Source organism: Cyprinodon tularosa, unplaced genomic scaffold (genome assembly GCF_016077235.1).
Source record: "Cyprinodon tularosa strain WSP-4 unplaced genomic scaffold, ASM1607723v1 ctg426, whole genome shotgun sequence".
In the NCBI taxonomy this organism is placed as follows: domain Eukaryota; kingdom Metazoa; phylum Chordata; class Actinopteri; order Cyprinodontiformes; family Cyprinodontidae; genus Cyprinodon; species Cyprinodon tularosa.
The window spans coordinates 330698-343063 of record NW_024039148.1 but is presented as its reverse complement, the minus strand read 5'-3'; the positions used below and the strand labels follow the sequence as shown (position 1 = coordinate 343063).

Below are 12366 nucleotides of genomic sequence, written 5' to 3'. Positions count from 1 at the left end.
AGAGATGAGGATTATAGGCTTTAATGTAGTTTCTTTTGTATTTCTATAAGTGTTTGTATAAAAGGGTAAGGTTTGAAAGTAATTTCATCATCTATATTTATCATTGCACACTCTGTTTTAGTATTTTATATTTTCTTTTTTAACTGTTTTTAGCAATAAACCAACCCTGCTTGATACTGCAAAGTTAACCTACGGAGGGATATTTCCTGAGGAAAAAGTGGAGGAAGTGAAAGCATTAGTGAAAATCCTTCCAGTTTTCTTTGCCCTTGTTCCGTACTGGATGGTGTATTTCCAGGTAAGATTTATCAATGTTTCATAAGCGGAAAAATATCAAGGAATGTAACTTGACTATACTGGATTCAGGAATGTAGATTAAAAGAAAGAAGAAAACCCAGATGTGTTAAAATGAGGGAAGATTATTTTCTTTTTCAAGATTAGAGAGAACCAGCTTAGCACCAGAGACCCTGTTGGTCATAAAGTGTAGAGGATCACTCCTCGCTGGAACTAATCTTCTTATTGTGCTGCAGATGCAAACGACATACATCCTGCAGAGCCTCCATCTGAGGATTCCTGGCACACCCACAAACACCTCGGTGAACAATCAGGTAATGAAAAAGGGAGTATTTTAAAATCAAGAACTTTTCCCTTCTTTATTTAAGAATTTGGCAGAATATCAAACAAAACACCACCTGTTTCTGTATTAATATCTTTGAACCAGACATCTCACTGCTGGAAAAGATGAGTCAATTGGTCCCTGACATGCAATGGCAAGCAACAGCTGGAGGCAGCAGCAAAGACTTGTAATGCCTCGGGGATTAAGTCAGATCTTCACAGACTAATACCTCACAGATTAGCAACCTGGCTGTTTGTGTCCCTCCGCTGCAGCGCCTCCATCTGATGGTTCCTGCTGATTGTGGCTGATGTAACTCACTCTTGCAGATTGTATGTTGCTTTCTTTAAGACTTTGATGGCTCCCTCTGCAGCTTCACATGATTCCCCCCAAAAAAGAGGTTTCACAGCGATGAAACCGATCACAGTAGCACGTTTGTTCAGTTTAATCAGCCAGTGTGACTTTACTGAAAATGTGAAGTGAAACACCTAAAAACCAAATTTGTTATTTTCAATATTGTGTAATTTGTACATCAGTATGTATTTTCATAAAACAAATACTGCTGATTTTTTTTTCTTTTTCATTTTCTAACAGCTTAAAACTCCTCAAAAGAGGAAGTAAGTTGTCACTTCTACCAACCTTGCCACTTGTTGACATTAAAAGGGAAGTATGGTTTGGCGCCGTTTGGGTACTCCTCTCCCTCAGCTCAGCTGTTTCCTCCATGGAACAGGAACACAAACTAATGTTTAAACTTAAACTTTATTGTGGTGCAGTACCAACTGTAATGCAGTAATATTTGTAAAACTGTTTCTCTTTTAACCCTAAAAAAAAGTCCCTTTAGTGTTGAACGGATTTACATGAATGAGAATTCAGAGTAAAGCTACTTCTCAGTCGTAACTGTCGTAGATTCAGCTCTTAAGTCTAAACAGCTAAAATGATGTCAAACAAATTCTTTATGTCTTACATTATTTCAGTTTTTCTGGTAAATGTGCTTAAAGGCTCACTGTGAATTTAAATATTTTAGGAAAGAGAAATATTAAAGGTAACAGCTATAAAAAAGACACATTTTAAAACATCCATACTGAACGTTTAAGTTAGGTAGCTCCATATTAACGCTCTTGATTTATTAAACTGTCCTAGCGCACATTTATTAAAGCAACATGATTACTTGTACGGTCAATAAAAATTAAAAAATTTGAAGAAATCTGAAATATGCAAATCTGTATCATCTCTGGGGAGGAATATGGTAAGAGAAAATAAAAACTAATAACTTTAGGCTTAACGGGTAACATTTTCTGTCCTGCATTCAAGTTGCTGAATCAAATCAGAGCTTCACCAAACCCAACATTCACCATCTTTAAATCAAGACGTAAACATAAAAACAAACAGGGGGAAAAAAAGAAGAGGACCGAGATCTATGAATAATTGAGAACAAATGTAATCGTGTCATGTGCACCAAACTTTGTTAAATGTTAAAGGTTAAAGCTAACTGCTATTTAGACTAGTGTCCTTATGATTATTATACATAGAGGTTTGGAAAGAAAGGAAACATTTTAAACTCTTCAACACTCACCATTTAGCTAGTATTTTAGCATTAGCTTGGGAAATTGTGTCGTTTAAAAGCTGGTATTTGATTATGTGGAAATTATAGAAGAAACTTTAATAGATTGATGATTTAATCCAATAATTGGAAATAAAGTTTTAAAGTAAATTATTTCAGTTCAGATTGAAGTAATTTACAGAGACTGAATCAGATTTTATAAATTAGGGCTTCAATTAACAATTCGATAAATCTGTTGATTATTTTTTTAATAATCACATAGCAAAAGGTTCCTTAAAGAAGATTTTTTACAAAAAGAAATGAGGTAAGACTAAAACTTCTCCCATTGAGGAGTTCTGGATAGAGCATATTGACAGATCTTAAATGCAAAATGTATATATTTCTTTAACAATTTTGATATAATTACTGCTCTTAGGGGGTCTTCTGTTAGCTAAAGGCATATTTTACAGTTTATATACTTAAGTTAAGTATTAATCGATTACTAAATTAGTTATTTCAATAATTGATTATTCCAATTAATTGTTTCAGCCCTGCTATGAATGAACGCTGTAGCGTGCCATAGGATGCTGGCTTTAATGACATTTTTATTCAAGTTAAACAATTTTATCTGTACTGCTGCTAAAGCCTCTGGGTAAAATACTCCTACATTATTTTCACGTTTTACCTTTTTCTTTTGTAAATTAAATTAAGTTTTCTTCATTTAATTGTGTTTGGTTTGTCCACCTGGGGGTGCCAAAGCAGTATGAAGACTGAGGCCTGCTTGCTGATTGTGGATGCATACATGTACAGGTGCTGGTCATAAAATTAGAATATCATGAAAAAGTAGATTGATTTCAGTAATTCCATTTAAAAAGTGAAACTTGTATATTATATTCATACATTACATACAAACTCATATATTTCAGATGTTTATTTTGTTTAATTTTGATGATTACAAATGACAACAAATGAAAATCTCAAATTCATCATATCAGAAAATTAGAATATTACTGAAGACCAATAAAAACAAAGGATTTATAGAAATGTTGGCCAACTGAAAAGTATGAACATGAAAAGTATGAGCATGTACAGCACTCAGTATTTAGTTGGGCCTCCTTTGGCCTGTATTACTGCAGCAATGCGGCGTGGCATGGAGTCGATCAGTCTGTGGCACTGCTCAGGTGTTATGATAGCCCAGGTTGCTCTAATAGTGGCTTTTAGCTCTTCTGAATTGTTGGGTCTGGTGTATTGCATCTTCTTCTTCACAATACCCCATAGATTTTCTATGGGGTTAAGGTCAGGAGAGTTTGCTGGCCAATTAAGAACAGGGATACCATGGTCCTTCAACCAGGTACTGGTAGCTTTGGCACTGTGTGCAGGTGCCAAGTCCTGTTGGAAAATGAAATCTGCATCTCCAAAAAGTTGGTCAGCTGCAGGAAGCATGAAGTGCTCTAAAACTTCCTGGTATGTGGCTGCGTTGACCCTGGACCTCAGAAAACACAATGGACCAACACCAGCAGATGACATGGCACCCCAAACCATCACTGACTGTGGAAACTTTACACTGGACTTCAAGCAACGTGGATGAAGTGCCTCTCTTCTTTTCCTCCAGACTCTGGGACCTTGATTTCCAAAGGAAATGCAAAATTTACTTTCATCAGAGAACATGACTTTGGACCACTCACCAGCAGTCCAGTCCTGTTTCTCTTTAGCCCAGGCAAGACGCTTCTGACGCTGTCTGTGGTTCAAGAGTGGCTTGACACAAGGAATGCGACAGCAGAAACCCATGTCTTTCATACGTCTGTGTGTGGTGGTTCTTGAAGCACTCACTCCAGCTGCAGTCCACTCTTTGTGAATCTCCCCCACATTTTTGAAGGGGTTTTGTTTCACAATCCTCTCCAGGGTGCGGTTATCTCTCTTGCTTGTACACTTTTTTCGACCACATCTTTTCCTTCCCTTCGCCTCTCTATTAATGTGCTTGGACACTGAGCTCTGTGAACAGCCAGCCTCTTTAGCGATGACCTTTTGTGTCTTGCCCTCCTTGTGCAAGGTGTCGATGGTCGTCTTTTGGACAACTGTCAAGTCAGCAGTCTTCCCCATGATTGTGTAGCCTATAGAACTAGACTGAAAGACCATTTAAAGGCTTTTGCAGGTGGTTTGAGTTAATTAGCTGATTAGAGTGTGGCACCAGGGGCCATCAATTTTGAACCTTTTCACAATATTCTAATTTTCTGATATGATGAATTTGAGATTTTCATTTGTTGTCATTTATAATCATCAAAATTAAACAAAATAAACATCTGAAATATATGAGTTTGTATGTAATGTATGAATATAATATACAAGTTTCACTTTTTAAATGGAATTACTGAAATCAATCTACTTTTTCATGATATTCTAATTTTATGACCAGCACCTGTATATGCAGAAACACTCAGTGATGTTTGAGTGCACTCACAGTCTCTGTACTTTTTATTCTCTCTTGCTACTTCTAAAAGTAATCTCTTCTCTGGTTCTTTCAGATGAAGTTTACCTTCCCGACCGCATGGCTTACCATGTTTGACGCAGTGCTCATCCTCATGCTCATTCCTCTGAAAGACAAAGTAGTGGACCCCATCCTGAAGCGCCGTGGCCTGCTGCCCTCCTCTCTGAAGAGGATTGCTGTGGGGATGTTCTTTGTTATGTGGTCAGCCGTGGCAGCGGGTGAGCACCCTAACACACATTTTCTCAACTTTGTTATTGCTGAACAGGCCATGGAAGAAAGAGCTCTCTTTCTGACTTCAACAGAGATGCTTTTAGAAATTCTTGACATTTTTGGAGGAAGTTTTTGCACTTAATCGATTTAAAATTATACATTAAAATAGTTGTTTTTACTAAATCAAAACAAAATTGACAACATGCTACAAATAACTGAGTATTGTAAGATACATAATATCTCACTTGTTTGATAAACAAGTATATATTATTTATTAACTTATCTGATTGAGGCATTAGCAGCTATTCCTATAATTCTCTGGATTACTAAACATTTAAAAAACTAAGCAGCATACAGTCAATAAATAACTCTTTGCTTCTCATTTAATCCCTGTGATGTGTGTGTATTATATGCCAGAAAGTACAGTTAACAACAACTTTAAAGCTACTAAAACCCTGCTATTCTATCGTAAATAAACAGCCATCTTTGTATTACAAGAGCAGTTATAAGTCAGTCAGTTTTTTTCGGGGAATTATTTTTGTCAAGCTTTAACTTCCAATACTAAATTATATGTGCTCTAATAAAAGAAGCAATTAGAGACGTTTTGTAGCCATTTCCTATTTCTTTCATCGTCCCTGTTTATTGATTATTTTGATACAGCAGAGTCAATGTCATAGCTTGTATTCGTGAAAATAGCAGCAACAACAAAGAATTATTGTTTTTTTTTTTTATTAATTCAATTCAATTCAGTTCATTTCTATAGTGCCAATTCACAACACAATTCATTTCAAGGCACTTTACAGTTCAACCAGATCATCCAGTCAAATTGATACAAAGTTTTCTATCTAAGGAAAACCAGTTGATTGCATAAACTAATTGACTCATCTGCAATCCCTCACACTAAGCATGCTTGTAGCGACAGTGGAGAGGAAAAACTCCCTTTTAACAGGAAGAAACCTCCAGCAGAACCAGGCTCAGTGTGAGCGGCCATCTGCTGAGGCCGACTGGGGTTCAAGGAGACAGAAGTAGAGACACAAAAAGCATCTGTAAAAGGCGGCCCCATCCAGGAAACACACAGCCAGGCAGACGAGCTCCAAGGCAGCTCCCATGCCAGAGGACGAAGAGAGCACATCCAGCCAGTCACGGTCAGAGAAACAGGACTACACTGGAAAACAGGCCGATATCCAGCATCTAGAAACAAAGGTGTTGATGGCAGCAGCACAGCTGATAATTCTCTCCAGGATGGAGTCACAGCCAAACAGGAACCGACCAGATGAAGCTACTATGATAAAAAGCAGAGAGAGCATAACGTTAGAGATTGAACCAACAGATTCTGCAGATTGGGAGAACAGAGAGAGAATAAAGCAGAATGATGAAAAAGGGGTCCCTATGTCCTCCAGCAGTCTAAGCCTATAGCAGCATAACTATAAAGATAGCTCAGGATAACCTGAGCCACTCTAACTATAAGATTTATCAAGAAGGAAGGTTTTAAGCCTAGCCTTAAAAGTAGACAGGGTGTCTGCCTCACGGACTAAAACTGGTAGTTGGTTCCACAGGAGAAGAGCCTGATATTAATTACCTTATTTAGACAGCGCTCCAAAAAACTTTATATTCATAAGAATGTGAACCTTCACCCCAAACAGGAGCTCATAGGGAGCTAACATTTCCAGTCCAAGAGAGGAAGAAGTTTTAAGCTCAAAAGTATAAAAAAGAGCGACTCTGAAACCATAGCTTTTGTCTTCCTGTTATCTCTTGAATGTTTTACTCTCACTCACTGCCTGACTCTTTGTTCCTGCAGTAGTAGAGCCCAACTCTGTTGTTTCATGAGCTGATCTGATTATGAAACATTCAGTAATTGGGAAAAAAAAGATATTTTCAGGTTTATGCTCAGTATGTCACATTTTATGCTTAAAAACTGAAATAAAAAGTAAGTAAATATATTGTGTTGCAATTCACAATACTTTGGCAGAAGTTGACCATACGCCTATAAAAATACTATTCTATCTATCTATCTATCTATCTATCTATCTATCTATCTATCTATCTATCTATCTATCTATCTATCTATCTATCTATCTATCTATCTATCTATCTATCTATCTATCTATCTATCTATCTATCTATCTATCTATCTATCTATCTATCTATCTATCTATCTATCTATCTATCTATCTTTTCTTTCTTAACTTTTGAAAACTTACCATATGTAGCATAATAGTTAGTGGCATGTTTTTTTAACCAAATGTAAGATTTATGGACAGCATGTAATGTGGCCAAATTACATCTGTGTGAACCGAGTTTATGATCATCCTTGTGCTTTAATGCTTTTTGGAAGAGAAGACACATGTTATTAGAGCAATTTGGAAATATTCTGCTCTAGTCGACTAAAAGCATCTTTTTTCCATCATAATAAATGCTCTTCAGAAAAATGAAATGTGCAAACATTTCCCTTTGCAGGGAACAGGCTCTTTTCTATAAGGGATGCTTCAGCAACATGTACATTTCAATGTTTAAACGCTATTCAGGTATTTATTTTCACATTTGGCTTAAAAAAAAAAAAACATGCAATCTTTTTGGCTTTGAGCTCAGGCAGAATAAATTCAGAATCTCGGAGAAAGCAATTTTGAGTTCAGGAAGTGAAGAGAAAGGGTTTGGTATGGTGGTGTAGGCTGCGCATTGGTCACAGAACAGAAGGTAAATACATAACCAGGACGCCAAACAGGTCTGACCTGGTTTTTAGGAGTAAAAAGCAAAGAACAAAATCACAGCTGGGCATTACAATATAATGTGAAATACAATAATGACATTGATGATTTAAAGAATTGCTCATCACACAAAATTTTATTAAGAAACAGCCTTTCCTTTGGGCTGCCTTGCAACGGTTTGAATAGTAGCTTCAGTTGGCTTAAAGTCTGTCCCCAGAACTGATCCGTTCTCTTCCTGGTAGCTGAAATCATGTTGTTTACACAACACCTGATGGGAAGTAGTGAAATTCCCAGTAAGAGGTCTATTGCAAAATGTGTAGTCAGCTGAACGCATTCAATTTCTTCCCACTTCGGTGCTGGAATCACTGCTTCCTCCTCCTGTATGAAATAACTGGACATTTGTCAACGAAGTTTCAGGAGGTTTCATTGTACATGTGCTGGCAGATGTCTGAGGGCTGAGGAGAGCTGGGCCGCGCACACAGGGTAGAGATGGCTGACACATTGTCAAGCAGAAAGGGAGTTTTTCTGAGCAAGTCACACAGCTTTGATGATGCTGCTTTTTAAGAATATATATTTTTTAAGGTGCAAATTTTTCCACAGTGAATTGCAAGTACTAGAAATATCTTATTAAACACCAAATTTGTTGTAAACATGCCAAGGATCACAGAGAAGTGACTGATGTGTTTTAGCTGAGGTAAAAATACCAAAAATAGGGGATGCTTGTATATAATGTGAGACTCGCTCTGGGCGATCCAGTGGCCATGCTGTCTGAGATGGACGGATGGTATTATTGGATATACGGATTACAAGGCTACAACTTTCCTCAAATACAGCATTAAGTGTGGCTATGATAGGAAGCTGTCTCTGGGAGTTATCTGAAAATAGCCGCTGGTCACACGATAGTAGTTATCGAATGAAGCTTTTAGGAGCAAGCGCCGAACCATGACAACTGCTTAGTTGTGATTATTGAACTGTCTGCAGTGCCCTGTTTATTAACTGCCCTAGCTAGAGTGTGCAGATGTGATTTTAATGAAGCAGTAGGAAGTCAACAAAACAAGCAATATCCTCAGGGAATTGCTACTAAATGTTTTTTTTTTCCTCTTAAGTAACATAATTATTTTTAAATCCACGTTTTCATATGAGTAAATGTTTTTTCTGTCTTTATTTTATTTATTTTTTTCTTGTTGTTTCTGCCCACTCAGGTATTCTGGAGACCAAACGGCTCGAAATTGTTAAAACCAACGGGACCATAGACCAGGTGCTTGGTAAAGTTGTCTTCCATGTTGCAGATCTACCCATCTGGTGGCAGATTCCTCAGTATGTGCTGATTGGAATCAGCGAAATCTTTGCAAGCATTGCAGGTAGAGTTGTTTGACATCATCTGTTATATTTTGATTTCATGTAGGGCTGAAATGGTTAAATTGAATTAACTACTAATTAGTAAGCGATTCATTGTTAACTGGAGTATAGACTGTAAAACATGCCTTTTCTGACAGACAAACCCACTTAGAGGAGCAATTATACCAACACCATTGAAAAAAATGTGTAAACATTTTGCATTTCAAGATTTAAAAAAAAAATTTTCATTAGTTGATATTCTCTATCAGAACTCTTCAAGTGGAAAAGTTTAAGCTTCACCTGGTTTAATTCTGTAAAAAAATCTTCTTTGAGGAACCTTTTGCTACTGATTATTGATTGATTAATCAAAAAATAACTGACAAATTACTCGATTAGCAAAATAAATGTTAATAATGCAGCCCTAATTCCATGTAATAAAGCAGCACGAAGTAGATGTAATTGAATTTGGTCCCTGTTTATTACCTTGTAAAACCGTCTCATGCTACATTTACAGCTGAAAGACTGTGGAGGTATTTCTCCCTTAGCTTAATGCAACTCTGGACTAAAGGTTTCTGCCTAATTTTGGAAGAGTTCCGTCAGTCTGAATGGAAAGTGTCTGTAACATCATTTTTCCTGACTCTGCACAGTTTCAATTGGATACAGTTTTGGTCTTTCAGTGAGGTATTCTAACATGTGAACATACATCAGTAGTTTCCAGAGGTTTCAGCTCCTGGACTGATTTTGAGCCCCGTTAGTCTTTGAAAAATTTGAATCTTCTTACAGTGGAACATTTTTGGTCCAACGCAATTTTGACATTTTTTTTCCCAAGGGCTACACTTGAAAAATTGCATTTATTCTTTACTAAAAAGGATCACATTCATCTATTGAATTTTACAGAAATCTGCTTTTAAATAACTTAGTAATTTTCGCTTTATAAATCAAGCAATTCTGAAGAAAGAATAACGCTATTGCTGTTGTTATTGGTGAAAATATACAATGTTTTTTCTCCTTTTTTTGTTTGTTTTGTTGTTTGTTTTTTCCAAACAGACCCTAGATAATAAAAAAAAAAACTGGATGAGGTTCTTTTATCAAGGTAAATGTTCAAAATCTTATTTCAGATTTTGGATAACCGATGCTTGCACATCCCTTTATATGTTAAATGCCATAATGATAATAATCATATATTTCTAATGCGATTTACATTCTTAAAATCTCAAACAACAAAGACATTGTTCTACCTTGAAGTTAACTAAAAGATTGGCCTGCCAGTAACTAATGATTTTGACCCATGTGGTGAAACATTTGGACACCACAGTTCTAAATTGTAGTGCTGGATGCTTAGTTATTTTCCCAACATTAAACACCAATAGATGTGAAGATCTCCCCTCTTTATTGCTACCTGTATTTAGCTCCACTTTTTTCGTAACAACACTGGCCTGTCCGTCAGACTGAAAGCGGGATTCGGTTTACTTTATTTAAACAGTGAAGTAAAACTAAATAACTATAAACTATATAAATGTATTCGATGGGATATTGTCCCAAAAGTTAAAAAATTTATATATTTTTTTTAAATCTTGTCTTAAAACCTGTGGGTTTTTTTTTTTTTTTTTTTTTTTTTTTTTTGTTATCTTATGCAGGTCAGTTAGTTATTAGTTAGTTGGTTATACGTCAGCTTGTACATCTAATTTCGGCCAATCACATATCAACGGTCAACTGTCAATCAAATTTTTTCGGTCATAGCATCTTGATTCATATGTCGCAGCTAATATACGCAACGGTTGAAATAATAAAATAAGAATCAGTTACTTTCTCATTGAGTTCCGTCCCAGTGTTCACGGGGATGGACGTCTGTGTCTTCGGCAGGCGTAGAGCTAACAGAACTGGCAGCGTTGCGAGGAAAGGGCTCAAACATGTACGGCTGGAAGCCTTCTACACCAAACCAAGCTTCTGCCGCCCTGGCGTCCTCTTCCACAACATCTTCGTCCCCGCTTTCCTCCTCTAAACAAAAAATGGATGACGGAGGAGACTCATCCACGACCTCCGACACTAAACTCTCCTCCTCTTGCATGTTTCCTCTGTCCATAGCGTTCCTTGACAGTGTCGTTTCTAAGTTACCAATTTAGTGCTACTTGGTCCCAATGGAATTTCCCATTGGGAACCTACTAGCACTAAGTTGCTAACTGGTTAACAAGATGCTTCTGAGACACCAGCCACAACCAAACTTGCTTGTGAGCCTTCCTCCACAACAATCCCGCCCCCTTGATAAACGACCAATCACATTCACTTTATTCACTCGTGTAAAGTCGTGCACCACTTGGGAGAATTCGGAAATGCAACCGTTGGAACAGCCATTTACCTCCGACTATAATACGATTTCAGGGCATGGTAGGGTGTGACGTCTACTTTTTTTTTCTTTGAAGGTAAATAAACATTAAAAACAGTTTTATTAATTAATGGGACTTCAGACTGATTTGGGTATGCTGTTCACTAAAACATATAAACCTTTTTTGAGCACTTTGATTCATTGCCATGCTCCACCAGCTAAATTTGTTTGTGGGTTGATATCCAGAGCAAACAGACCAAGACATTAGCTGATGATTAATCATCCTGAATTTCTCCTGTTGCTGCATGAAACTCTGAAATAATGAAGCATTTTACAAAAAAAAGTATGAATTTGGAAACTATTTCACAGTTGAACTGAAGGAAGGTTAGTCTTTACTCCAGGCATATGACTGACTTTGCATAACGAATGAATTGTCCCCACATGTTTAGTAAACAATAATTGAAAAGCAATACTGTTTTGTAGACCAGACTATCCTATCGCATCAATTTTCAGTTATCTTAAGTCTTGATCTTCTATTTATCCCTATATAAGAATGGAAATGAATTGCTTTTAAATTGTATGGTTAATATCACTTCTTGCTTGTACTGGCCACCTCACAGCATCCCTGGATTTATAATTTTGAGCCAGTGGGGAGATGTTTTTGATTTAAGTCATTTTATTATAAACAAATTTTCATAATTTTTTTATTGTATTTTTATTTTTTTAGATATTTTTGAAAGTATATTTTTGAAAGCAACATTTTGAAAATTTGCTTCTGCAGCCTTTAGAATTCAGAATAATTCAGGTTGCCTTCAGAGCGGCTATTTTATTGAAGTCTTTCGAATTTAATTGTTTGATTTTCTGTTTAGTTCTATACACATCACCAAAAGTTTAATATAAAGTGTCCATGTGCTAAACCAACCTATCCATCATTTAAATGTATTGTAAACATACATTTAAAGTTATAGTGGAGGATGTTGTTTTTCTGGGTGGATCATCAAAATAAGTGGTCCTTCTAATTGTCAATCAATCTGATGATATGTTTACATAAGGCTGTCCTACACGCTTGTCCCCATTTTCCCTACCAGTGGTCAGTCTCGCATAGTGGAAAAATTGCATATCTTCTTTTGGAAAGTACAGTGGGGAGAACAAGTA

At 36.6% G+C, this 12366-nt stretch overlaps 1 protein-coding gene across 1 annotated transcript in view; it reads left to right on the top strand.

Annotated features, from left to right (window-relative positions):
• The window catches only part of slc15a4 (solute carrier family 15 member 4), a 50083-nt gene that overhangs the window by 15470 nt on the left and 22247 nt on the right, over positions 1-12366 (top strand). The window contains exons 4-7 of the mRNA XM_038299360.1: positions 154-295; positions 528-605; positions 4673-4853; positions 8753-8911. Of these exons, the coding sequence (XP_038155288.1) occupies positions 154-295; positions 528-605; positions 4673-4853; positions 8753-8911 (560 nt within the window). The remainder of the gene's footprint in view (positions 1-153; positions 296-527; positions 606-4672; positions 4854-8752; positions 8912-12366) is intronic.